Below are 27,753 nucleotides of genomic sequence, written 5' to 3'. Positions count from 1 at the left end.
TGTGTTTTCAAAGAATGATGATTTATAGTTGAACTTTATTTTTGAGGGAGGGGGAGTGCTTTGATTATAAAGTTAATAAGGATCAGTCAGAAATTGGAGATCACATAAATGATCATAGTCCTTTGTAATAGGGAAAAAAAATCCAGATTTTTTAGATTTTATTTCAGACTAACATGTTTAATTTATCTCTGTTCTAGTGCACCAGAAAGGCGAAATGCCAGGATATATGTAAGGCATGGTAGCCTTCTGAGCAACTTTTACATAAAGGAAGAAAAACATTCCTGTGTATTTTTCTCTGTATTTGGCTTATAGTTTTTTTATTTCTAACTTTTCCCCCCTTTCTTGTTGTGATAGGGTTATCCTTGTGAACTTCTACCTCTGACAGTCGCAGGTATTCCATCTATGCACATCTGTCTGGATTTCATACCTGAGCTTATTGCACAGCCAGAACTTGAAAAACAGGTAATGAGCATTTTGGAGCTTTAGGAAAATTTTAATCTCTCTCCAGTCTTTAGTTGTCAAGCATTTAACAATTTAATACTTTAAAAAAAAATGTTTTTTAATATTTATTTTTGAGAGAGAGAGAGAGCGAGAGAGAGAGAGAGAGAGAGAGCAAGAGCATGCATGAGTGGAGGAGGGGCAGAGAGAGAGGGGGACACAGAATCCGAAGCAGGATCCAGGCTCCGAGCTGTCAGCACAGAGCCTGATGCGGGGCTCGAACTCACGAGCCATGAGATCATGACCTGAGCCGAAGTCTGACACTCAACCGACTGAGCCACCAAGGCGCCCCAAATTTAACAGTTTAATACTTAAGGATTCTTCAGAAACATGTAACATTTTGGTTTTGTATTGCAGATATTTGCTATCCAGCTGCTTTCTCATTTGTGTATCCAGTATGCATTACCAAAGTCACTCAGTGTGGCTCGCTTAGCTGTGAATGTCATGGGAACTTTGCTAACAGGTGTGTAGCCAACGAGCATCAATAATAACAACTTCTAACATAAAGTAGTACATATTTTTCTGAATTTAGTAGCACGATGTTTTCTGTGTTACTAGTAGTTTATGCCATCTCTTCATTTATTCTTTTGAAAAATTTTCTGTTACAAATATAATTTACAGTGAAGAAGAGATGAATAGGTAAGCAAATAGCATCTTTTATTTTGTGAATGAACGTATATAGATGTAAGTAAATATAATAAGCTTTCCACATTTTATGAATGAAAATCAGATCTGCTTTCTGATTGTAATTCTGTCAATAGAAGACAAGTTGCAATTTATTACAACTGCTTAGTTACAATTTATTACAAATGTAATCATAATGTATAAATAAGAGATAAATATATAAATTGTTTCCTTAAGCTTTAAAACCTACTTTAATATTTTAATCACTGTCTGGTTTGTAGAGTTAAATGGTATGAAAATAAACTACTTTAAAAGATATGAACTATATATTACTTGGCAACCAAAAAGAATGAAATCTTGACATTTGCAACTATATGGATGGAACTAGAGGGTATTATGCTAAGCAAAATTAGTTGGAGAAAGACAAATATCATATGATTTCACTCATCTGAGGACTTTAAGATACAAAACAGATGAACATAAGGGAAGGGAAGCAAAAATAATAGAAAAACAGGGAGGGGGACAAAACATATGAGACTCTTTTTTTTTTTTTTTTTTTTTTTAACGTTTATTTTATTTTTGAGACAGAAAGAGACAGAGCATGAACGGGGGAGGGGCAGAGAGAGAGGGAGACACAGAATCGGAAGCAGGCTCCAGGCTCTGAGCCATCAGCCCAGAGCCCGACGCGGGGCTCGAACTCACCTGGAGATCGTGACCTGAGCTGAAGTCAGTCGCCCAACTGACTGAGCCACCCAGGCGCCCCCATATGAGACTCTTAAATATAGAGAACAGAGGGTTGCTGGGGGGGATGGGGAAGAGGGGATAGGCCAAATAGGTAAGGGGCATTAAGGAATCTACTCCTGAAATCATTGTTGAACCATATGGTAACTAACTTGGATGTAAATTAATAAATAAATAATAAAAAAATAAAAAAATAAAAGATATGAACTATAATTCAATCTTTTAACGTTATGCCTTAATTTTATATTCTTTCTTAGTGTTCCTATACTACTTTATTGACTTTTCTTTTCATTGTATTCACCTCATGTTATGATTAGTTTTCGTGGTTAAGAGCTTTAACTGCCTGAGTTCAGTCCCAAGTCCATCACTAACTGGCATGTAGCCTTGAACAAGTTTCTTAATATAAGGTTTATTTAAGAGTTTTCCTCCTTTATAAAAGTGGTATCATCATAATACTTTCCTCATTCATAAAACTGTGAGAATTAAATCATACTTGTAATGCATTTAACACAGTGCTTGGGAGTAAGAATTTATGTTGGATGATGGCTGACTATTACATTAGATTGTAAACTCCTTGAAGGCAGGGATCAGCCCTGTCTTAGAAAACTTAGTACAGAGCATGGTACTTAATATATTTAGTAGGCCATGTACATTGAATTTATATCTGTAAAGTAAAAAGTTGTTTAACTTCTTTCCAACAGTTTTAACACAGGCTAAGCGTTATGCTTTTTTCATGCCAACTCTGCCAAGTTTGGTCTCTTTTTGTCGAGCATTTCCTCCCCTGTATGAGGATATTATGTCTTTGCTGATCCAAATAGGGCAAGTCTGTGCCTCTGATGTTGCCACTCAGACAAGAGACATTGATCCAATTATTACACGTAAGTAGTAACTTATTTTCAAAGTTGTTTTAATATATCAAAGAAAAAGGCCAAAATCCTTTTCAGATTCCTTGCCTTAATTAATTCATTTTTTTTTCCTTATGTTTCTAGGTCTTCAACAAATAAAGGAGAAACCGAGTGGATGGTCTGGAATCTGTAAAGATCCATCTTACAAAAATGGATCTGGGGACACTGGAAGTATGGATCCTGACGTACAGCTCTGTCATTGTATTGAAAGCACAATAATTGAAATAATAAACATGAGTGTTAGTGGAATTTAAAAAAAAAGTAAAACAAAAAAGTGAAGCTATTTGCTGCATATACTCAATACAAATCTGCATCTTATAACAACTTTAAACTGAATGGGAACAGTAACGTCTTGGAATCATTAAACGATTCATTTCAACATGAATATAATTTAGAACTCTCTTAAGAATTGTGCTTGCTTGTATTTGATTGGCAGTTCTTTGGATCTACTTTGCTGGTATGTTTATATTGTAGCAGCAGAGCTTCTTTTGTTGTTTTTTGTTTGTTTCTTTGTTTGTTTTTTCCTATTGGGAGCACATTTAAGAACTCCTTATTGGAAGGTGAATTTGGCCTTGTATTTAGCATTTGCAATAAAGGAAAAGTGCCATGCCTTTAACTTAATTTCTTATAAAGATGAGTGGGTAGCCCTAGTTTATGGCTGTCAGCTCATAACAGTGTAACAATGATGCAATGATGAGAGGGAGAAAAAGGGAAGGGAGACTTCAGGAAAAATTAGTTTAAATACCTGATAGAAACTGCTAAAACTTGCAATGCAAGTAATTACAGATGAGAATTTTAAGATTTTACATATTTGCTTCAATTTTTACTAATATGTAGACATATGTTTAAAGAGATACTTGAATAATTTGGAATTTTAAGATACTGGTTAAAAAAAAACATCTTTGTGCATAGAAGAACCTGAAAAGAGATCTCATTTCGTTGTTGTTTTTTTTAATTTATTTTTATAATGCTTTACTAACTTACCTAGTGGTCAGTGGTGGGAAATACATTGGTATCTAATTAAAGTTTAGGGCAGTAAAACGCACTAGATTGAAGTGCTCTTGGTGTACCATTAGAATTATAATTCATATCTTAATTCTAGAAGATTTCTGAATAAAAAAATAAACAGTATTTCGACCTAAGGAAAAATTAAAAAGTGTAAAGTACCATGTGGGTGAAGGATTTTGCAGTTGTGTTAGTAACTTCCATTGATTAGGCAGATGCATTCAGGTAACCCATAATCCCAATTTTTCCCCCCTTAATTAAATATCCAACATAGAAGGTACTTTTCTTTGCTTTCTGAGAAATACCTGAATGACACACTCCTCCCAACCTCTCCAGTCCCCTGCTTTGAAACAGACCTCTTCACTTGTATAAGAAATTAGGTAGACTAATAAGAAAGTGTGGTTTTTTAAGAAAAGAAACTTAACCTTAGTCTTTTCAGTAGTGTATAGGCACATCTCATTTTCCTCCTTTGTAAAATGGAATTACTACTGGCCCTACCTCATAAGGGTATTATATGAGAACTAATTTGTAGCTATTTCAAATCATGAAGTACACAGCATCACAGATGATAGAATATTTGTACCTTTTATTAGATGCTTAATGTTCAATTAAGTAATTTTGATGCAAAAAGTAAAAGCATACACTTAAAAAATACTGTAAGAATTTTCATATTTTTAAAGAAAGCAGTTTTATAGTCTTTTAAGATTACATGCAACTGCTCCTGTTTTGTTTTGTTTAGTTTTTAAACAGAGGCTTTGGAATATTTTGTGAGTACGTAACTTCTAGGAGTTCAGAAAATGTTGAAATGTTTTCTAACTAAATGCAGCGCACATTCCTGGATCAATTTTCAAAGACTGGTCAAAACCTGCTGTGTTAAAATAACATATGCTGTTTTTCATCAGATTTGTTGATGATGTAAATAAAATGTGTAAATATATTAGTAAATGTTAATATTCATGTATTTTAAGTTAAGGTTAAGATTTGTCACAATGTGATTTTTTTTTATTCAGGTGAAAACAGATGTGTGCAACTATTTTGAATATTGGTTTATAAACATTCATATTCTTTATCAAATGAATTTGTAGTTTTTGTGTTTCATTTCACTGCAGCTAACTTGAAAGGGACATTTCAAGGTACTGGAATCTAGGGGTCACTGGCTCCAGCGTTTATGTGTGTCCCTTTCTGTTATGCCACATACATAAAATGACAATACAAAATTATAGTCAGTTGAGAGCCTTGGGAATTTAGGAACAGAAAATCAGAATAGTTACCTTGGAGCAGTTACTTAAAAGATTGGATATTTAAAAAATATTTTAAATTAAAAGAAATTAAAAACAATTTGTAAATGCAGAATAGCAATTTGAAGGTATTTTAAGGACTTATTTTTTATATATTATCCTTCATTCCACTGTCTTAACAAATTACATTTTTTGTACTTTTCCTTCATCTTTGCTTATGCACACATATTTGTCATATAATGGAAGTAGTGGTACCCACTAATGGTATACGGTTTGGAGTCTGCTTTTTTTCATTTAATTTTGTATGGAATTGTTTTTTGCAAGTTGTTTAATTTTTATAATTACAATTCATAGTGATTTAGTTTTATAATTATTGGCTTCATGATCACTGAATTGGCATATTATAACCATCTTCCTATTACTATACGGAAGTTTATTTTTTTTCAGTACTACAATAGGCGCTGTTATCAACTGAGGTATTATTACTTTTTCTTAATTTTAGATTACTTATTTTATAAATTTATGAGTCTGAGAGGGCCAAATTAAAGGGTAGAATTTTTTTTCATGACTGTAAGTATTGTCATTTGGGGACGATGTAGTAAAAATGAAAGGCAAACAAATCTTGCTGCTCCCTCCTGGAGCAAACCTCTCTCCCAAACCAGTTTCTCGAATTTGAGAAAATGTCTCAGGTTTTGCTTTTTTGGACACTAGTATTTTAATCAAGTTTAGGCTATACAGAACTTTTTAAAAATAACAATTCAGAGGCATCATGATTAACCTACTTTTGAGGAACTTTAAGTGTACTTCTTGGCAAAGAACAAACTGGCCTTTAAGGGCCAGAAGGTTGGATGAGCCACAATAGAAGTTACCTGGTGCCGGAAGACCTCGAGAGCGTTTGTCTGGTTTAATTTGGTATCGGAGAAAGCCTTGAATATTATGAGATACTGTAGCCGGTTGTCATCGAACTTTTTCTCCTGGTTTGGCTCAGTCTGGCAATTCCCGCTTCAAGTCTCTATACCCTGACTGCTTATATAGTTAGAATTTGAATTAAGTGGCACTGATGAGTGCTCGGAGAACTCGGCAGGACTTAAAGGTGTTTTCTCTATGTTAGTCTACAGACTTTAAGAATACAGACTTTGAGTTTCCAAGAAAGCTATACACAGGTTAAATCACCGGTTTCAAAAAGTCGAACAAAGAGAACTCTTTTCCTTTAAATCCCTGAGATTTGGACGAGTCGTTCACGCTTTGGGTAGTTCCCCTTCCGGTGTCGCCACTTACCTTGGGCCTACTTTTATTGCGGAGGCTTCCATTGGATGCCAGAGTCCTCGCCCCCCTAATCTCCCGCCAGGACTGGTTGTTTCATTTCTGGTCTTGGCGTCTGATTGGTTGTCTGAGCTCGTCCGGCGATTGGATGTCGGGAGTTAAGGGGTGGGAGGCGGGAATTCGCCCGGGAGAGCGTGGTTGAGGGGACTGATGAAAGTTGGAGACGAAAGCTAGAGCCGCCCAGAGCCCGCAACTAGGCAATGGTGGTAGCAGCCCCCTGAGGGAGAGAAAGAGGCTTGTGACCTTTCTTCTTTGTCAGCGCTCCACTGTATTTTTTTTTTTCGAATATAGCTTTCCTTTTCTCCTGTGAAGGAAAAGCTTTCCTTTTCTTCTGCCTAGCCCTGTAGGCGTTTCTTCGGTTTTCCCCTGGACAGGCAAGTCTGTCTCCCTTGCCCGGGAGTGCGCGAAATCTGCGGCAAGGCTGCTTCCGCTTTCGCCCTACCGCCTTGCTGGCTGGTCGGAGTTGACGGGATCACTAGGGCGTCTGGAATCTCTGCGGGCTGAGGGAGGAGGCAAGTATGAGGACGGAAACCTGGGGAGAAGGGGAGCCTGTCCTCCCTTGATGGGAGCGGAGGCCCGTTAGGCGGCCGGGAGCGACAGGCAGATACTTGTGGTTTGTTTTGGTTTTGTTTGCTTTACTCAGTGTGCGTGGGAAGCTACCCCATCTTGAGATGCCTGTTGCCACAACTGGGGCGGGGGATGGAATTATTTGAAGGTCATATCTGAGTAACTAGACCAGCTTTGAGTTGTTGGTTCAGATTAAGGGGTTAGATTCCACCAAATTTCATTCTCGGAGCTTCACAGAATCACAAGATATTAGGACTGGAAAATACTTTAGAATAGTGGTTCTTTTGGAACACATAGGCTATGGTTAAGGTTATAATTGGTTTTCTAATCTATTACACTGTTAATTCAACCATCCCTCCATCCCCAGTTTGAGTTTACAATTTTTTTTTTTACTATTGCAAAGTGGTACCGGTGTATATCAGTCCCTCCCTACCCCGCCCCTTTTCAGTTATTTCCTCAGGATATATTTCTGGGAATGTGAAGTCTATAGACACCCTTTTTAGAAAAATTCAGTCATGGCACAGAAACTTCATAGATCACAGTTTCTGGATTATATATGTCGTAGGTTAAGAAAAGGTGGTTTAGAATTGTATCTATGTATCTTAGGTTAAGAAACGGTGGTTTAAAGTAGATCATTTCCTCTGTGTACCCATACTGAAGTTTGGGTACATTTCTGTACATTGTTATTCTTAACTCAGTGCCTGGCTAATTTTCATGAAAACCCGATCAGGTGGGTAGTATTATTTCCATTTCACAGATGAAGAAATAAGCTCTGAGAGGTTAAATGATACACACAGAGGAATTTAAATGTAGGTTTGCCTTACTCCAAACTCATCTTCTTTTCATTATACCCCCCTGACCTTTAAATAAGAATTATTGGGCACCTACTAAGTGTCAGGCCATTGTTATTACAGATAAGGATTTTATTAGTCTATAGAAGTGAAGAGACACAATCAAGGTAACATATCTGAGTTGTTTTCAGAACCTGGTCTAGAACCTGTACTTTCTAGCTCCTAGTCCCTAGCTTTGGCAGAGCATGGATGAAAATTGACATTTGTCAGATTCCAAGACATGCTCTCAACTGTTGTGATTTATAAGACTAGGAAATTTTTTTACTTCCATTTGTTTTGTTTAAACATTTATTCCAATTTTTATTTCCAGACATCTGTCCTAATGTTGGGTATCTAGTTTTCTTTGAATGGTGTTGTTTCAATATTGATTTTCATTTCTGTTGCAGTTAGGAATCTGAAGTAAAGGATAAAGCATGATGGCTTCAATGTGGTCTGAATATACAATTGGTGGGGTGAAAATTACCTTTCCTTATAAAGCTTACCCATCACAGCTTGCTATGATGAATTCTGTAAGTATTTTTTTTTAATGTTTTATTTATTTTTGAGAGAGAGAGCATGAGTGAGGGAAGGACAAAGAGAAAGGGGGACAGAAGGTCCCAAGAGGGATATACCCTGAGAGCAGCAAGCCTGATGCAGGGCTCGAACTCATAGACTATGAGATCATGACTTGAGCTGAAGTCAGACGCTCAACCAACTGAGCCACCCAGGCACCCCCTGTAAGTATTTTTCAATAGTTATTTTAAGCCTTTATTAAGATACATATGTTTATAATTCATAAGGCTACATTCATTTTCTCAGATAGTAAATAGATTGAAAATATTTGCCTGCTTTGTTGAAGAACATCTAACCCTTGGAAAAATAATACCACTGCTAAACCATATATGTCCATGGATATAATGGAGGCAAAGGAGAACATTCTGAAAAATATTCTCAGCTCATTTGGAACTTCTATTTACTTTGCAGAATTACTGCTTTCTATGAAGTATTTGCTGTCTGTTACACAGACTAGTATATTTTTTTGAGACTGTTCATATAGGCAATTAATATGCAAACTTAAGGAAACAACTTTGTTAAATCTTAATATTTTACTATATTTACTTTGTACCTTGTTTACGAGTGTAATAGAATATTTATTTTACGTAGTTTAAATGTTATATAATGATACGATACTATACCTATCTTTGTGCAGAACTTTTTTTTCTCTTGACATATTTAAACTGTAGGCCTGGTGATTGTTAATCCATTTTACATGCTATATAGTATTCCATTATATGAGTATACCAGAATTTTTTTTTTCTATTTTCCTTCTGATAGACTTCTAAACTGTTTACATTCTCTAGCAATTATAAACAATGTTGCTATGAAATTTATTATTCATGTTTCCTTGTGTTCATGTGGGTAAAATTTGGAGTATATACATAGTACTGTACATGCTGGAGTTGGGTATCTTCAACTTTATTAGGAATCATTAATTTTTGTGCAAAGTGTACAGGGGTGCCTGAGTGGCTCAGTTGGTTAAGCATCCGACTCTGGGTTTCAGCTCAGGTCACGATCTCACAGTTCATGAGTTTGAGCTCCGTGTTGGTCTCTGTGCTGCCAGTATGGAGCCTGCTTGGGATTCCCTGTCCTTCTCTGCCCTTCCCTCACTTGCGTGCTCTCTCTCTCTCTCTCAAAATAAATAAATAAACTTAAATAACACAATATAACAGAAACCAAAGTGGTTATAACAGTTTACACTCCCATGAGCAGTAGCCTCCATTGTTTTTATCAAAAATATTCATGTACTATATTCCTGTTTTACAGAAACCGTTAAGGCACAAATTGCTTTTTTTTCATTTCTTTTTTGCTTGATATGCTTTTTAGGGCCATCATAATTTTAGGGAGAGATATAAAGGAATAGTGTTTAGATTTCACTAAACATGGGTTTTTGCTTCTGCTCTTGCTGTGCTTCCTTAAGTACAACCTTATTTCTCATTGTTGTATTTGTACTTCTCCTGGAGAGATACCCTATGAAGTAAATTGCTTATTGATTTTTTCATTGTTTTTGTGTCCATAGATTGTCAGAGGATTAAATAGTAAGCAACATTGTTTACTGGAGAGCCCTACAGGAAGTGGGAAAAGTGTAGCCTTACTTTGTTCTACTTTAGCATGGCAACAATCTTTTAATGGTAAGTAGTTATTGATATTTTCAGGTTCCTTATTGGGACCTGAAAAAAATATTTTAATAAATTACTTTTTATCCTGAATGATTCAACCATGCTCTAGCTAATTTAAGTGTGGATTCTCTTTTAAGTATTTCTTTATAAGTTAAATATCTTCCAAAAGAGTTTCAATAGAGCAAAATATGTTCAGTTAATTCTAAAACAATTTTGAACATAATGTAGTCCTTTATTTGATGCTTCATAGTATGCACAGGAATCTTGGAATGCTAGAATTATCATTATGAAAATGATTATGATAATTTGTATTTAAAAGATGCAAGAGATTGGCCTCTAATGGTGTTTAATATACACAAATAATTTGAGTAAATCCTTTAATGTATTTGCTTATCTGTCCCTTCCTCACAACATTAGAACATGGAATATATAAAGGAAACATTCTAATCGATTTTTCTACTTGTTTGGATGCCATATAAGCAAAACTTTATTGTAATATTGTTTTCATGAATACATATTTTTTTCCATTACTTTTATTTGCTAACAAAGGCCTAGTAAATTGACTTTTATACAAGACTAGCTGATGTACATAATGAATCCGAAATGCAGTATTGGATATGTTTTAGTTACATAATTAAATGGATTTGACCTAAAGTATTAGGAGAATTTAAAGTGAACCACGAGTGTGTGTAGGTATGTATATATGTTTTTATGTGTGTGTCTTTTGAAGGGAAATCTACTTATAAGACTCTTAAAAATGAACAGTAAATATTTTATAACTTTTGTTCATTCTGATTGTTACTGATAATCTTTGGGGAAAAATGAGATAATCTGTTAATAATTTAAAATTTTAGTGGGAGACCAAAAAGTAGAATGAGTAGTATTTATGTAATACAGATGGGAAAATAATGTCATTACTGCTTATAGAAAATAATTATTCACTTTTTTTTTATTGTCTATGAATTGTGTATTTATACATGTAGGCACACAATGTAGACCAATTACAATTTTGTATTTTATTTAAGTATTAAAAATTACCTGTTTTATTTAGTTTGAATATTGATCTTAAAGTATATTTTAATACATGTATCAGAATTGATACATCATGAAGCATGTTTCTATTTGAAATAGGTGTATAAAGTGGAAATGACTTAACCCTTATATGTTTATGTTATTTGATGTATTGAGCTTTCAGTTTCTTCATTTAAGGAAATAGCAGTAATTAAGAGTATACTTTAGGTCTTTATTTTAATCTTCCCTGCTTGATATTTTAATAAAACTTGATATAAATGAGTACTTGAGTGGTTAACATTATCTTTGACTATTACTAGATTTTTGCGATTATGTAAATTGATAACTTCCTCTATAAGTATTTCTGGCATAAGTGTTTCTTGCCTGTTGTAATTTGATCCTGGAGATAGGTTGACCAACTTGCCCAGATCTGCCAGGTACTTTTCTAGTTTTAGGACTGAGAATCTTGTTTCCTAGGAAACCTCCCAATCCTGGGCAAATTGGGTGGTTGCTCATCTGAGTTGCAGAAAATTATGAATGTTTGTTAAATTAGAAATATTACAAATTGAGATTCTTTCATTTTTAGGAAAGCCAGTGGACAAAAGCTTAAGTAAAAAAGCTGAGGAACCATTGTCATGTTGTTGTGCATGCCATTCAAAGAATTTTACAAACATTGACTTGAAACAAGGAACTTCACATCATTTCAATTGTCCAAGTACACCACCTTCTGAAAGATATGGCACTTCATCAACTTGTCAAGGTAGTTTATACTTTGCCTGCCTCTTTTGGTATCTGTGGTAGCCTTAATTATTGCTGTTATTAGATTTATCTAAGATAAATTTGGTTAGCATAATGGTTTATGTATCTCCACCTAATTCTCTGGAAATATTTTCAGATAATACACAGAGTAGTCAGATATCCTTGGACTATTGTATTCTTGGCTTGACTTTTAATTTATTCAGACATTTTGCTAGTTTAAGTCATTTTTTGAAGAAGGCAGTGTACCATAAATGATATTTAGAAATTGATCTTATTTGTGGTCAGTATTGTTAGAGTTTAAAAAAAATAATACTGATTTGTATTGTAAGACAAAATCAGTTAGCCTCATTCGTTCATCCTTATGAATTTGCCTGAACTTCTGAGGCCAGTATATCCTCTGAGACTTTTTTTTTTAAGTACATTAGTTTTTTTTTTTTAATTGAAGTATAGTTGACACACTGTATTACGTACATTAGTTTCAAGTGTGCAACATAGTGATTCAACAAATCTAGGCATTATTCTGTGCTCACCACAAGTGTGTCTACCATTGTCACTTTAATGCTATTATAATACCATTGATTAGATTCCCTGTGCTGTACCCTTTATCCCTGTGACATATTCATTCTGCAACTGGAAGCCTGTATGTCCCACTTCTCTCTGGCAGCCATCAGTTTGTTCTCTGTGTTTATGGGTCTGTTTCTGCTTTTAATTTATTCATTTGTTTTGGTTTTTAGACTCCCCATATAAGTGAAATCATGTGGTTTTTATCTTTCTCTGACTTATTTCACTTAGTATAATACCCTGTAGGTCCATTCATGTTGTCACAAATGGCAAGATTTCATCCTTTTTTAAGGCTGAATAGAGAGTCAGGTAAATTTTAAATATGATCCTTTACTAGTTCTTACCGGATTTATTTAAGAGAAGTATACTAAGAGACACCTGGCTGGCTCAGGCAGTGGAGGGTCTAATTCTTGCTTTCAGCTCAGGTCATGATCTCATGGTTCATCGATTTGAGTTCTGCTTCAGGCTCTGCACTGACAGTGCAAAGTCTACTTGGGATTCTCTCTCTCCTTCTCTCTGTCCCTCACCTGTTCTCTCCCAAAATAAAATAAACTTAAGAAAAAGAGAGAGAAATATATAAGAATATCACAAGATTATTAATATTTAAAAGTATTTCTTTGGCTTTGAGTATATGGGAATGGTTAACCATTATTTGCCTAAGCTGAAAACCTAGGAAATATCCTATATGCCTTGTTCTTCCATATTTCTCCATACAAACCTCTATCTCCATTGATACTTCCTTAGTGCCAACTACTATGTTTAGTTTAGAGCATGCATTAACTTCTTGTACTGCTTTCACTCATGCCATTCTTTAATCACTGGTAGGAAGAGAGAGGTTGCTATGATTGATTTAAGTCTAAATAGTATCCACTTCCTAAAATCAGGGTTGGAGTCATCTTCCCCTAAAACACATGACTGTGTGGAGGAGGGTAGCTGTTTGAATTAAAGAATGATTCTGTTAGGAATGAGGAAGAAGTGGTTGAATACATGCTAGAGAGGTGATCATTAGTGTTGTCTACACTATTCTTTTAAATTTATTCTTTAATTTATTTTTTTTAAGTTTATTTTTGAGGGAGAGAGACAGAGCATGAGTAGGGGAGGACCAGAGAGAGAAGGAGACACAGAATCTGAAGCAGGCTCCGGGCTCTGAGCTGTCAGCACAGAGCCCAATGTGGAGCTTGAACTCACGGCCTGTGAGGTCGTGACCTGAGCCGAAGTTAGATGCTCAACTGACTAGGCCACCCAGGTGACCCAATGTTTATTTATTTTTGAGAGAGAGAGAGAGAGACAGAGTATGAGTGGCATAGGGGCAGAGAAGAGAGAGAAACACACACACACACACACAGAATCCAAAGCAGGCTCCAGGCTCCCAACTGTCAGCACAGAGCCGGATATGGGTCTTGAATCCACAAACCGTGTGATCATGACCTGAGCTAAAATCGGATGCTTAACCAACTGTGCCACCCAGGTGCCCCAGTGTTGTCTACACTATTTTGACCCTTAGCCCTTTTGACTTTCTTTCCATTCCTTAAGAGGGTTATGCTTTCTCTTGCCTCAGAGCCTTTGTTTATGGTGTCTCTTCTGAGGAAAATCCCATTTTCAGTTTGTTTTCCTGCTTTTCCTTTAGGTCTCAGCTTAAATGTCACTTCCTTGAAGGAGCCATACTGACCTATCATACTAGATTTGGTTTCTGTATTATGTTCTGTCCTCTCACTGTGTACCTCTCCTTTATAGCACTTGTCATAGTTTTATTATCCATATGTCTGTGTTCATCATTTATGAATCTCAGCTTCCCCTAGCAAACTATATACTCCATGAGGTCAGGGACCATGTCAGTTTGCTTATCATTGAATCTTTAGTGCCTAGCAGAGTGCCTGGCATATAGTAGGTGCTAGATAAAGATTTATTGTATGAATGAGTGGAGTTGACTTTGACATAATTATAGGAACTTTGGTTTATCTTCATATACAACCTGTTTTTATTTTTTTATGTTTATTTTGAGACAGACAGAGAGAGAGAGAGAGAGAGAGAGAGAGAGAGAACGAGCATGCACAAGTGGGAGGGGCAGAGAGAAGGAGAGACAGAATCCCAAGCAGACTCCACACCACTAGCCCAGAGCCCGATGCAGGGCTCTAAATTACAAACTATGAGATCATGACCTGAACTGAGATCAAGAGTCAGGCCCTTAACTGACTGAGCCAGGCAGGCGCCCCTATACAACCTGTATTTTTTAAAAAAACAGCCTTATTGAAATATACCTGACATGACTATATATATGCATGGTAGGTACACTTTGATAAGTTTTGACATAGGTGTACCTTCATTAAACTTTCAGCAGCATCAAGATAGTGAACATATCCATCACCTTCAAAAGTTTTCTCATGCTCCTTTGTTATCCCTCTTTCCCAACCCTCCATGATTCACTCTCCCCAAACAACCACTGATTTGCTTTCTGTCAATATAGATTAGTTTGAATTTTCTGGAATTTATATAAATGGAATCATAGTTTGTACACTTATTTTATCTAGCTTCTTTCACTTAACATAATACTTTTGAAATTCATCCATGTTGTTGCATGTATCAACGCTTTGTTCCTTTTTATTGTTAAGTAATTTTCTATTGTATGGATGTACTACAAATGGTTTCTCCAGTCTCCTGTTGATTTATATTTGAGTTGTTTCTATTTTTAAGCTATTACATATAAAGCCACTATGAGTATTTGTATATAAGTCTTTGTTATGGACATATATGCTTTCAGTTTTCTTGACTAAATACTTAGAAGTGATATGACTGGATCATTTATGTTTAACTTTTTAAGAACCTTACAGACTGTTTCCCAAAGTGGTTTTACCTTCTTTACATTCTCACCAGCAGTGGTTGGGAGTTCCCATTTCTTTATATCCTTGTCAGCACTTTTTTGCCATTCTAATAGGTATGTGGTGGTATCCCATTGTGGTTTTAATTTACATTTCCCTAATAACTTGTGACAGTTGAGCATAATTTCATGTGCTTATTAGCCTTCTATGTTATCTTCTCTTTTTTTTAAGTTTTTGTTTTTTTTAATAAAGAGAGTGCACTGTGTGAGCAGGGGAGGGGCGGGCAGAGAGAGGAAGAGAGAGAATCCCAACCAGGTTCTGTGCTGCTAGCACAGAGCCCAACTCGGGGCTCCAATATCGATCCTGATCCCAGGAACCGGGAGATCTTGACCTGAGCCAAAACCAGCAGTCGGATATGGATGCTTAACTGACTGAGCTACCCAGGTGCCCCTCTTTTTATATGTTTATTGAGAGTTTGAATAGCCTCTTCAATGAATTGCCTATTTAAGTTGTTTGCCCATTTTTCTATTGGGTTGTTTCTTACTGATTTCTAGGAGGTGTGTTTTGTGTTTTTTTAAAATTCTAGATAGGTCTTATTTCTTTATAATTTTATATTTTAAAGACTTAACCCCTTCGATAAATTTCTTGTGAACTGCCCTGCTATAAAGGACAGGAAGAGGGCCGCCTGGGTGGCTCAGTCGGTTAGGCCTCTGACTTCGTCTCAGGTCATGTTTTGATGGTTCATGGTTCAAGCCCCATGTCGGGCATAGGGGCTCTCTGCCGACAGCTCAGAGCCTGGAGCCTGCTTCTGGTTCTGTGTCTCCCTCTCTCTGGCCCTCCCCTGCTCATGCTCTGTCTCACTCACTCTCTCAAAAATAAATAAACATTTAAAAAAAAAAAAAGGACAGGAAGATAAGCCTTTTTTATATGCAGGTAATGTGATTTTTTTTTTTTTAACGAATTGGGTTTAATCTTATTTGACACATGGCAATTTAATTTTTCTAAAACTAAATTAATTGCTTTTGGTAGATGCTTCCTACCCTTTAATGGGCCCATACAAATTTGCCCCTTGATTTATTAGGCGCCGAGTTTCTCAATAATGGCACTATTATATTTTGAATGGGATAATTGTTTGTTATGGGGACTGTCCTATGCATTGTGGGATGTTTAGTAGCATCTCCTAGGACTCAACCCACTAGATGCCAGTAGTATCTGGCATTTTGTGACAGCCAGAAATGTCTATGTTCAATGTCCCTGGGGGACATTGTTAAAATTGCCCTAGTTTGGAACCACTGATCTAGATTCATTTTGTGGGTATTTTACCAGTTTGACCAGAAATTGCAGAGCTCAAAATTACATGTCTTTTCTAAAATATACATGGAAATGAAGAGGACTAAGAATAGCCAAGACATTTCTCAAGAACCAGGTCAAGGTAGAAGGACTTGATCTATGAGTATGTAAAGCTATAGTGATTAAAACAGTTTAGTATTAGCATAGTGTAAAACAATAGAAAACCCAGATTCATTTCTACTTGAAATAATCAAACCTGATTATTTATTGAAGTGCTTCTGCAGAGTAGAGGCCTAAGGAGGGACCTTTTTTTTTTTTTTTTTTTTTTTTAAATTTTTTTTTCAACGTTTATTTATTTTTGGGACAGAGAGAGACAGAGCATGAACGGGGGAGGGGCAGAGAGAGAGGGAGACACAGAATCAGAAACAGGCTCCACTCTCTGAGCCATCAGCCCAGAGCCCGACGCGGGGCTCGAACTCACGGACCTCGAGATCGTGACCTGGCTGAAGTCGGACGCTTAACCGACTGCGCCACCCAGGCGCCCCGGAGGGACCTTTTTAAAATTGGTACTTAGATATCCATATGGAAAAAAATGTAGATTTTTTTTTTTTTTTTTTTTTTTTTTAATTTGAGAGAGAGAGAGAGACAGAGCATGAGCGGGGGAAAGGGCAGAGAGAGAGAGAGAGAGAGAGAGAGAGAGAATCTTAAGCAGGTTCTGTGTACAGCTCAGAGGCCTGCATGGGGCTCAATCCCAATGCCCTGGAATCATGACCTGAGCTGGAATCAAGAGTCAGATGCTCAACCATCTAAGCCACCCAGACACGCCTCCATATGGAAAAAATTTAAAGTGGTGTCCTACTTTACTTCATGCACAAAAATTGATTCCAGATAGATTAAAAACCTAGTCATGAAAGGTTTTTTGTGGTTTCACATTTTAGGATTATTTGTTCTAGTTCTGTGAAAAATGCTGTTGGTATTTTGACAGGGATTGCATTAAATCTGTAGATTGCTGTGGTTAGTATAGACATTTAAACAATATTTGTTCTTCCAGCTCATGAGTATGGAATGTCTTTCCATTTCTTTGCATCATTTTTAATTTCTTTCATCAATGTTTTATACTTTTCAGTATAAACTCTCTCACTTCTTTGGTTAAGTTTATTCCTAGATATTTTATTGTTTTTGGTGCAACTGTAAGTGGGATTGTTTCCTTAATTTCACTTTGTGCTGTTTCATTATAAGTGTATAGGAATGCAACAGATTTCTGTACATTGATTTTGTATCCTGTGAATTTATTGAATTCATTTATCAGTATTTTTTTGGTGGAGTCTTTAGGGTTTTCTGTATGTTATAGTATTCTGTCATCTGCAGATAGTGAAAATTCTACTTCTTATCAATTTTGATGTCTTTTATTTCTTTAGATTGTCCATTTGCTGTGGTTAGGACTTCCAGTACTATGTGAATAAGGGTGGTTACACTTGTTCCTGACCTTTAGGGAAAAGCTCTTAGTTTTTCACCACTGAGTATGATGTTGACTGTGGGTTTTTCATATAAGGCCTTATATTGAGATATGTTCCCTCTAGACCTACATTGCAGAGGATTTTTTATCATGAATGGATGTTGTACTTTGTCAAATGCTTTTTCTGCATCTTTTGAAGTGATCATATAGCTTTTATCCTTTCTCCTATTGATGTGACATATGACTTGATTGTTTTGCTTCGATAGCCAAAGCAATCTTGAAAAAGAAAAACAAAACTGGAAGTATCACAATTCCACAGTTCAAGTTATTTTACAAAGCAGTAGTAATTAAAATAGTATGATACTGGCAAAAAATACACACATAGCTCCATGGAATACAACAGAAAACCCAGAAATAAAACCCACAATTACGTGGATAATATTGATAAAGGAGGAATGAGTATATACTGGAAAAAAGACCATCTCTTCACCAAATAGTGTTGGGAAAACTAGACACCCACATGCAAAAGAAAAACTGGACCATTTTCTTTCACCATACACAAACACTCAAAATGGATCAAAGACCTAAATGTAAGACCTGAAACCATAAACTTGAAGAAAGCACAGGCAATAATCTTTGACATCAGCCATAGCACTGTTTTTCTAGATTTGCCTCCTGCGGCAGCAGAAATAAAAGCAAAAATAAACTATTGGAATTACACCAAAATAAAAATTTTCTGCGCAGTAAAGAAAACAACCAACAAAACTAAAACGTAACCTACTTCTTCTATAGGAGAAGATATTTGCAAATGACATAACTGACAATGGGTTAGTATCCAAAATACATAGAACTGATACAACTCAATACCCAAAAGAGAATCCAATTAAAAAATGAGCAGAAGACATGAACAGATATTTCTCCAAAGAAGACACAGATAGATGGCCAACACACATGAAAGGATGCTCAACATCACTCATCATCAGGGAAATGCAAATCAAAACCACAATATCACTTCATATCACTTCATACCTGTCAGAATAGCTAAAATCAAAAACACAAGAAACAACAGGTGTTGGTGAAGATATGGAGAAAAAGAAACCCTCTTGCATTGTTGGTGAGAATGCAAATTGGTGCAGCCACTCTGGAAAACAGTATGGAAGTTCTTCAAAAATTAAAAATAGAAATACCCTATAGTCCTGGAATTGCACTACTGAGTGTTTACCCAAAATATATAAAAACACTAATTCAGAGGTATACATGCACCCTTATGTTTATTGAAGCATTGTTTGCAATAGCCAAGCTATAGAAGCAGCCCAAGTGTCTGTAGATAGATGAATGGATAAAGAAGATGTGGTATGTAAATACAATCGGAAATTATCCAGCCATAAAAAGAATGAAAGTGGGGCACCTGGGTGGCTCAGTCGGTTGAGCATCTGACTTTTGGCTCAGGTCGTGATCTCACTGCTGGTGGGTTTGAGCCCAACATCAGGCTCTGTGCTGACAGTTCGGAGCCTGCTTCGGATTCTGTGTCTCCCTCTCCCTCTGCCCCTCCCCCACTCGCACTCTGTCTCTCTCTGCCTCTCAAAAACAAAGAAATGTAATAAAAAAAAGAATGAAATTTTGCCATTTCCAACACATAGAGCTAGAGAGTATAATGCTAAGTCAGTTAAAGAAAGACAAATACCATATGAAATCATTCATATGTGGAATTTAAGAAATGAAACAAAGGAAAGCAGAGAGAAAAAAGACAAACCAAGAAAGAAGACCTTTTTTTTTTTTTTTTTTAAGAGAGCGAGTGAGGATGTGTACACAGGCAAGCGGGGGAGAGTCAGAGGGAGAAAGAATCTTAAGTAGGCTTCACGTTCAGTGCAAAGTCCAATGCAGGGCTCAGTCCCACAACCCCGGGATCATGACCTGAGCCGAAATCAAAAGTTAGACACTCAACTGAATGAACCACCCAGGCATCCCAAGAAACAGACTCTTTATTTTATTTTATTTTTTTAATTTTTTTTTAACATTTATTTGTTTTTGAGACAGAGAGAGACAGAGCATGAACGGGGGAGGGTCAGAGAGAGAGGGAGACACAGAATCTGAAACAGGCTCCAGGCTCTGAGCTGTCAGCACAGAGCCCGACGCGGGGCTCAAACTCACGGACCGCGAGATCATGACCTGAGCCGAAGTCGTCTGCTTAACTGACTGAGCCACCCAGGCGCCCAGAAACAGAATCTTTAATTAAAAAAAATTTTTTTATTAAACAAAATTTGTTTTCTTAATGTTTATTTATTTTGAGGGAGAGAGAGAGACAGTGTGTGAGCAGGCGAGGGTCAGAGAGAGGCGGAGACACAGAATCTGAAGAAGGCTCCAGGCTCTGAGCTGTTAGCATGGAGCCTGAAGTGGGGCTCGAACTCGTGAACCATGAGATCATGACCTGAGCCAAAGTTGGACACTCAACCGACTGAGCCACCCAGGCGCCCCAAGGAACAGATTCTTAACTGTAGAGAACAAACTGATGGTTACCAGAGGGGGGTGAGTGGGATGGGGATAAAAGAGTACACTTACTGTGAGGAAAACAAAAAACAAATGCTGGGAAAAAAAAAGAAGAAAGAAAGGAAGGAAGGGAGGAGGGAAGGGAAGAAGGAAAGGAAGGAAGGTTGGATGGATGGATGGATGGATGGATGGATGGATTTAGGCCAAAAGATTGATAGTGATTACCTCAGGGAGGAAGATTTACAGAAGTGAGAAAGTGGGGGAGGGAAGCAGATGGCATTTTACTTTTTCTTATTTATATTTCTGATTTGCTGAAATCTTTCATAATGAGCTTATATTAGTTGATAATTTTTTAAAACTTCAGTGTATTGGGGGTACTTGGCTGGCTCAGCAGGTAGAGCATGCAGCTCTTGGTCTTGGGGTTATGAGTTCAAGTCCTATGGTGGGCATAGAGCTTACTTTAAAAAAAAAGTTAAAAAGTCATCTGGCTGGCTTAGTAGAGCATGCAACTCTTGATCTCAGGGTTGTGAGTTTGAGTCCCCATGTTGGGTGTAGAGATTACTTAAAAATAAAAAAAAAATCCAGAACTTCAAGGTATTGGATTACATTGGAAACAGGTTTAGAATCCGTCCCATTGTTTACCTTGGGCGTTTAACTCCATTTTCCTATGTATTAGTTTCCCCAAATGTAAACTAACAATTGCTATTTTATGCCATAATAGCAGGAGCTGATCGATGTAAAACTTTTAGCATGCTGCCTGATACTAATAAAATTGAATTGTATAGGTCAAAAAAAAAAAAAAAAAAGACCTAGGTATAAAAGGCAAAACCATTAAGATTTTAGAATACAATGGTATTTAAACTATGTTCCTAAGAGTCTTGGGGAAAAAACATGGCTTGCAGGGGTAAGGGCACAATGAGTCAGGGAAGTTCTAGGTCTTTTATTCTCTTTTGGAAATTTTAAGCAATACTTATTTAAAAAATATAGTCCTCCTCAGTAAAAGCTTGAGAATCAGTGCTATAGATTTACTTTGTTTTTACAGACTCAAACTTGGTTTTTGAAATCAGTATTGGACCTGCTTATAGGGCTTTCTTCTCTGATGGTCTATAAATCCTTTAAGGCAGAGGCTGTTTCTTTTTCATTGCTTTTCCATGGTTTCTGGAATTATATGGACTCAGTAAAATAAATGCTTATTAAATGAATTCAAGCCCTAGAAGTGGAAGGAATGTATAGAGAAGAGTGGAAAGGAAGGAAGGTACTTTTCAGAACACTCACATTTAGGGAAAAGGAGAAACCCATGTATAGGAGCAGTTAAGTAAAGTGTTAACAGATGTTAAGGAAAAAGGAAACGTATTTGTTATATTTCAAGAAGACAGTGTTCTGTTTGTCTGTATCCCTAGAGGTTATGTGATGGATTTTGGAGTCAGACAGCTAGAGTCAGTCATATCCACGCTCTGCTTCTTACTAGCTATGTGATATTGGGCATATTAACTTCTTTAAAACCTAGTGTTCACATTTATTAAAAGGAGCTAATATTATTTGGTGATTAAGAGGTCACTGATGACCTTCAAGGTAGTGGGACTAAAAGGCAGATTATAGGAGGTTGATTCTACTGTGTTTTTAAGTGTAAAGAACATTTAGAAGCTTAGTAGGGAAGAAACATTGAGATACCTTAGAAAGATGTGTATATAAATGAAATACTTTTCTTGGGAGAATCTTACAGATATCTATATCTATATAAATGTATATTTTTTAATTAAAAATTTGTTAAATGCTTATTTTTGAGAGAGAGACCAAGCATGAGCGGGAGAGGGGCAGAGAGAGAGGGAGACACAGAACCCCTAAGCAGGCTCCAGGCTCTGAGCTGTCAACACAGAGCCTGACATGGGGCTCGAACTCATGAACCACGAGATCATGACCTGAACACTTAACTGACTGAGTCACCCAGGTGCCCTTATATATATACTTTAATGTTTATTTAATTTGAGAGAGAGAGAGAGGGGGAAGGGGGGGCAGAGTTTCCAAAGCAGGCTCTGTGCTGACAGCAGAGAGTCCAATGCGGGGCTTGAACTCATAAATGTGTGAGATTGTGACCTAGCTGAAGTTGGATGCTCAACTGACTGAACCAGCCAGACACCCCTTACAGTTATATTTTTTAAACCGCATTATTGGGAGTGGTTTACAAAAGCATAAGCCTATTAAGAAATCAAAATTGGAGTTTCCTGATGAAAGCATATTTCTCAAGATGTTATATCTTTGTTAAACACAGTGGTAAATACATGCTTTTAAACATGTCAACCTTCTCATGTTTTAAAGTAAGGAAATTTTGAGTCTTTAACATCTTGGTTCTAATTTTTCCTGGAAAAATTGCCTAAGTGTCAGTTATTTATACTAATTTTTTATGACTTCTTATAGAAGACTCTCCTGAAAAATCTACGTTGGCTGCGAAACTATCTGCCAAGAAACAGGCTTCCATAAAAAAAGATGAAAATGATGATTTTCAAGTAGAGAAGAAAAGAATTCGACCCTTAGAAACTACACAGCAGGTAAACAATTTATTGGCAGTGAAATAGTACCATTAGAGCTGCACAAGATAGTCAAGTATCAATCAAGTTTTCATTGGCCCTTGTGCAATTTACTTGGGTCGTATCATAGATGTAAATTAAAGGATAAAATATTGTAACTTCATTTTATAATATTACTCATTAAAAAGAATGTCATTATAATACATTATTCATAATATGTCTTTAGAGTACATGGTGCTTTCCTATATATGAGGAATTAGTTAAATATTTACTTAAGGCATAAATTGATAATATAGCTACTTTGTACTTTTTATTTTTTTATTTTTTATTTTTTATTTTTTATTTTTTTTAATTTTTTTTTTTTCAACGTTTATTTATTTTTGGGACAGAGAGAGACAGAGCATGAACGGGGGAGGGGCAGAGAGAGAGGGAGACACAGAATCGGAAACAGGCTCCAGGCTCTGAGCCATCAGCCCAAAGCCCGACGCGGGGCTCGAACTCACGGACCGCGAGATCGTGACCTGGCTGAAGTCGGACGCTTAACCGACTGCGCCACCCAGGCGCCCCTTTATTTTTTATTTTTTTAATGTTTGTTTATTTTTGAAAGAGAGAGACACAGTGTGAGCGGGGGAGGGGCAAAGAGAAAGGGAAACAGAATCCGGAGCAGGCTCCAGGCTCTGAGCAAGCTGTCAGCACACAGCTTGATGTGGGGCTCAAATTCACAAACATGAGAGCATGGCCTGAGCCGAAGTCGGACGCTTAACCGACTGAGCCACCCAGGTGCCCCTGTATATTTAAAAATTATTTGATTATTTCCAGTTAGAAAGAGTCATCTTTTTTTTTTTTTTATGCTTACCACATATAGAAAAACTACTTTTGACCTTCAGGAACAACTTGCCTGCTCAGACTTAGTTTGCATTAAACTTCATTTTGGCTTTGTGTTAACAGATAAGAAAGCGTCATTGTTTTGAAAAGGAAGTGCGTCATTTGGATGCAAAAGTTGCTTCAGGAAAGACCACAATACTCAACTCTCCATTAGGAAAGATAAACTCCTTTTCTCCACAAAATGTACGTATTTATGCCATTGTTCAGTAAAGAAGGAAAATGTGGAATTTGCTAAACTTTTTTTTTTAAGGAATAGTATAATGCAAAGAATAGTAGAAAACAACTCAGAAGTCCTCGAAATGCTGTCACATCTCTGCTACTAGCAATGTGTGAGATAGGAAACCCTATTTTCTTTGTGCCCCACTTTCCTCATTTATAAAATGAGAGAATTGGACTAGAAAGAAATCTGAAAGGTTTTCTCTTGTAGATTCTAATGTGGACTATACTTCCCTATAATTCTTTCAGTGTCCTTTGGGCAGGCAGTTCTCAAGGGGTAGTCTAGGGAGTTTTGGAGGTTACTGACATTTTTTCTCTCAGGCAGTGTGTGAGGTAAAAAGTATTTTCATAGTAATAATATGTTATTTGCCTTTTATAAGGGGCACCTGGGTGGCTCAGTTGATTAAGCGTCTAACTTGATCTTAGCTCAGGTCTTGATCTCAGGCTTGTGAGTTCACGCCCCACATTGGGCTCTGCACTGGGCATAGATCCTACTTTAAAAAAGTGATACCAGTCTTTTTTTTCTTTTTTTTTTTTTCAGTTTATTTATTCACTTAGAGTGTGTGCAAGCGAGGGAGGGATAGAGAGAGAGGGAGAGAGAGAATCCCAAGCAGGTTCTGTGCTGTTAGCATGGAACCTGAGGCAGGGCCCCACAAACCTCAAGATCAGGACCTGAGCTGATGTGGGACTCAATCTCATGAAATGTGAGATCATGACCTGAGCCGAAAGACCCAGATGCTTAACTGACTGAGCCACCCAGGCACTACTCCCCTCCCCTCGCATAGTAGTTTTCTTCATTAATGAACAGTTAACAAAAGCCAGTTTCACCTAAGAATATCCTTGATGAAGCAGTAAAAATTACTAAGTTTATTAACTCAGCCCTTGAGCTTTTTTAACATTCTGTGTGAAGAAGTGAGCAGTACTCAAAACATTTTGCATGCAGAATAGGATGATTATCTTGAGGAAAAGCACTTGTAGAATAGTTTGAATTGTTAGCTAAACTAGCCACATTTTTCATGGAACATTATTTTTACTTGAAAGAATGACTGACAGATAAACTATGGCAATTCTTGAAATAAAGTAAGCCTGATAAAATTTGATTGAAAATCAGAATTTTGAAAACTGTATATGCCACTGTGAACTTGGCAGTTTATGGTACTTGTAGACTTTCCTAATGATATTGGTGGTGATATACAGTGTGACTTTTTGATATTATATAATGAAATGTATTACCACTTATAAGATCTGTAAAATCAGTGAACCAAATATTTTCTAAATGGCCTGTGCATGATATTATGAAATGATACCTGGAAAAGATCCATCCTAAGTGCAAGATAGACCAGTGGACCTTTTTCTACCCCATCCCTCCATCTCCAGGCAACTCTAGAGTTTTGTTTTTTTTTTTTTTCAGTCACTGTAGATTAGTTTTCATATCCATAGTTTTATATAAATGGAATCGTGCCTTTTTTTTAATTAAATTTTTAAATTAAATTTCAGATGTTGTGAATTTTACCTGCTGGGTGCTGGGTGTTGTTATATTTTTATAAATACTCTTGAATTTTATTCTGAGATACAGTTAAGTTACAGGGAATCAGCTTGATGCTTTTAATCTGCTTCTAGGATTTGTTAGGTGGGATCTGAGCAGGGTTTAGTTGTGGGTTACCTCAGTAGAGGCTAGCTCCTTCTGAGTCCTCTACCTAATGCTCTATGAATTGTTAGATTTTCTAGTCTGGCTGGTGGGAACAGGCACTGTTCCATGCCCTGTGTGAGTGCCTCATCATTTAGGGTGATTCTTTCTGCTCTCTTGGATTGTTTACTCTCTCATATATGCTGACTAATACCCTGCTAGATATTTGAGAGGTCTGTCTGCAGATCTCTGGAATTCATTCTTTGTGCAGCTATCTCCACTTTAATATTCTTCCCTGTGAACTTTAGTCTTCCCATTTTTCTGGACTGAAGAGCAGAGTCTCTTAAATTCAGGTTTGCTGGGCTATATCTTGGTTCCCCCTCCCCATGGCACAGCCTAGAAACTCTCAAGGCAGTAAGCCTAGGCGATTATAGGACCTATTGCATTTATTTCCTATCTTTCAGGGATCACTCTTTCTTACCTGAAATCCTGTATCTTAAAAACTATTGTTTCATATGTTCTGTCTGTACTCTTAATTTTTCAGGGAGGAGATGAAAAAACTCATTGACTCTGGGGACAAATTCTAGAAGTCCTTATTTTATTTTATTTTTTTAATGTTTTATTTATTTTTGAGAGAGAACGAGAGAGAGAAAGAGCAAGCGAGCAAACAGGTGAGGGGCAGAGAGAGAAGGAGACCCAGAATCCTAAGCAGGTTCCAGGCTCTGAGCTGTCAGCACAGAGCCCGACATGGGGCTCAAACGCACAAACTGTGAGATCATGACCTGAAGCCTAAGTCAGACACTTAACTGACTGAGTTACCCCTAGAGGCACCGAGGCACCCCTAGAAGTCTTTAGATGGCTTATAAGCCTTCCTGTTTATCTGTACAATCATAAGTCCTCTATAAACTTTTTATTTTCTTTTGCCCTTTCTCCTTCTTCCTCTTTTTTTTTTTTTTTTTTGACCAGCTTCTGCTAATTCTTCAGGAAGCTGCCTTTGACATCCCCAATTTTGAGTTAGATTCCCATCTGAATGTTCCTTGTACTTTTTGGTTTTTAACACTTACCTTACTCTTACTATCTTCTTTACAAGGCTCTAAGTTCCATTAAGGACAACACCAGGTTTTCTAGCATATTGAGACCTCCTTGAAGGCCGTGACTGTTACATTCATCTTTATGGTCCAAGTACCTACCTTTGTGCTAGGAAACCTAGTTAAAGACTGAATGAATGAAAACTATATTCCCTGCCCTCAAAGAGTCTTCCTTTAAATTCTTAAAAATACTAAATGGGGAAAAGTCATCTTAGGAGCCTTTAATGTTAAATTGTCAATAATAATATATACTGTGTGTTTGCCTCTGCCAATGTTTTCTACCTCATTTTCTTTCACAGTGCCTTATTTTCTTCATAGCTCTTACTGTTTGAATTTATTTATTTACCTGTTTATTATCTATCTGTCCTGTTAGAATGTAATGTCAGTCTTTTTCATAAGTATCCCTAGTACCTAGAATAGCATATGGTGTATATTAGTTGCCTGCTAAATATGTGTTAGTTAGAATCTTCTCTAATTCTTACAATGGCATAGGCAGTTACTATTGTTATTCCCATTTTATAGATAAGGATACTCTGAGAATTAAGTACTTTGCTTAAGGTCACAAAGCTAGCAAATACTAGAGCTAAATCCTATCTAAACAGTATGATACTCTGGCAAATGCTCTAATCACTTTATTTTACATTCTCTCTAAAATGCCTCTCAGAAATCCTGGAGTCCTATAAGCAGTATTCTAATATCAATATAAAGGAAAGAAACATTATGTAGAAGCCTCAAGAATAAAGAAATCAAGTATAGGATAAGCTGTGATTGGTAATAATTAAAATTAGAGAAATGGATTTTTAAATTTCGTTTTGTTTTTATTGGTTAAGAGAATGAGCTTGAATCAGACTACCTGGGTTTTAATCACAACTCTGCTCTTTACACCTATGTAATCTTGATTAAGTTTTTCTACTGTGAGCTATTTTTACTTCAGTTTCTCCATTTGTTGAACAGGGCTAGTAATAGTACCTCTCTCACAGGGCTGTTAGGAGGATTAAACTGGTAAATATTTATAAAGTGGTAAGAGTAAGGGCGCCTGGGTAGGTCAGGTTATGATCTTGTGGTCCGTGGGTTCAAGCCTGGTGTTGGGCTCTGTGCTGACAACCCGGAGACTGGAGCCTGCT

At 36.7% G+C, this 27,753-nt stretch overlaps 2 protein-coding genes across 3 annotated transcripts in view; both read left to right on the top strand.

Moving 5' to 3' along the window:
- INTS2 (integrator complex subunit 2) overlaps nucleotides 1-4,851 on the top strand; it is a 61,781-nt gene extending 56,930 nt beyond the window's left edge. For both annotated transcript variants that reach the window (XM_043583870.1, XM_043583869.1), the window contains exons 22-25: nucleotides 355-462; nucleotides 856-961; nucleotides 2,565-2,741; nucleotides 2,853-4,851. In XM_043583870.1, the coding sequence (XP_043439805.1) occupies nucleotides 355-462; nucleotides 856-961; nucleotides 2,565-2,741; nucleotides 2,853-3,022 (561 nt within the window). In that variant the 3' untranslated portion in view covers nucleotides 3,023-4,851. The remainder of the gene's footprint in view (nucleotides 1-354; nucleotides 463-855; nucleotides 962-2,564; nucleotides 2,742-2,852) is intronic.
- Nucleotides 4,852-6,310: 1,459 nt separating this feature from the next.
- The window catches only part of BRIP1 (BRCA1 interacting helicase 1), a 210,524-nt gene continuing 189,081 nt past the window's right edge, over nucleotides 6,311-27,753 (top strand). The window contains 6 exon segments of the mRNA XM_043583868.1: nucleotides 6,311-6,708; nucleotides 8,139-8,261; nucleotides 9,809-9,920; nucleotides 11,506-11,679; nucleotides 22,704-22,834; nucleotides 23,762-23,881. Coding sequence (XP_043439803.1) covers nucleotides 8,166-8,261; nucleotides 9,809-9,920; nucleotides 11,506-11,679; nucleotides 22,704-22,834; nucleotides 23,762-23,881 — 633 coding nt within the window. The 5' untranslated portion in view covers nucleotides 6,311-6,708; nucleotides 8,139-8,165.

This window comes from Prionailurus bengalensis, chromosome E1 (genome assembly GCF_016509475.1).
Source record: "Prionailurus bengalensis isolate Pbe53 chromosome E1, Fcat_Pben_1.1_paternal_pri, whole genome shotgun sequence".
In the NCBI taxonomy this organism is placed as follows: domain Eukaryota; kingdom Metazoa; phylum Chordata; class Mammalia; order Carnivora; family Felidae; genus Prionailurus; species Prionailurus bengalensis.
The sequence above is the reverse complement of the archived record's forward strand: the minus strand, read 5'-3'. Positions and strand labels throughout refer to the sequence as shown.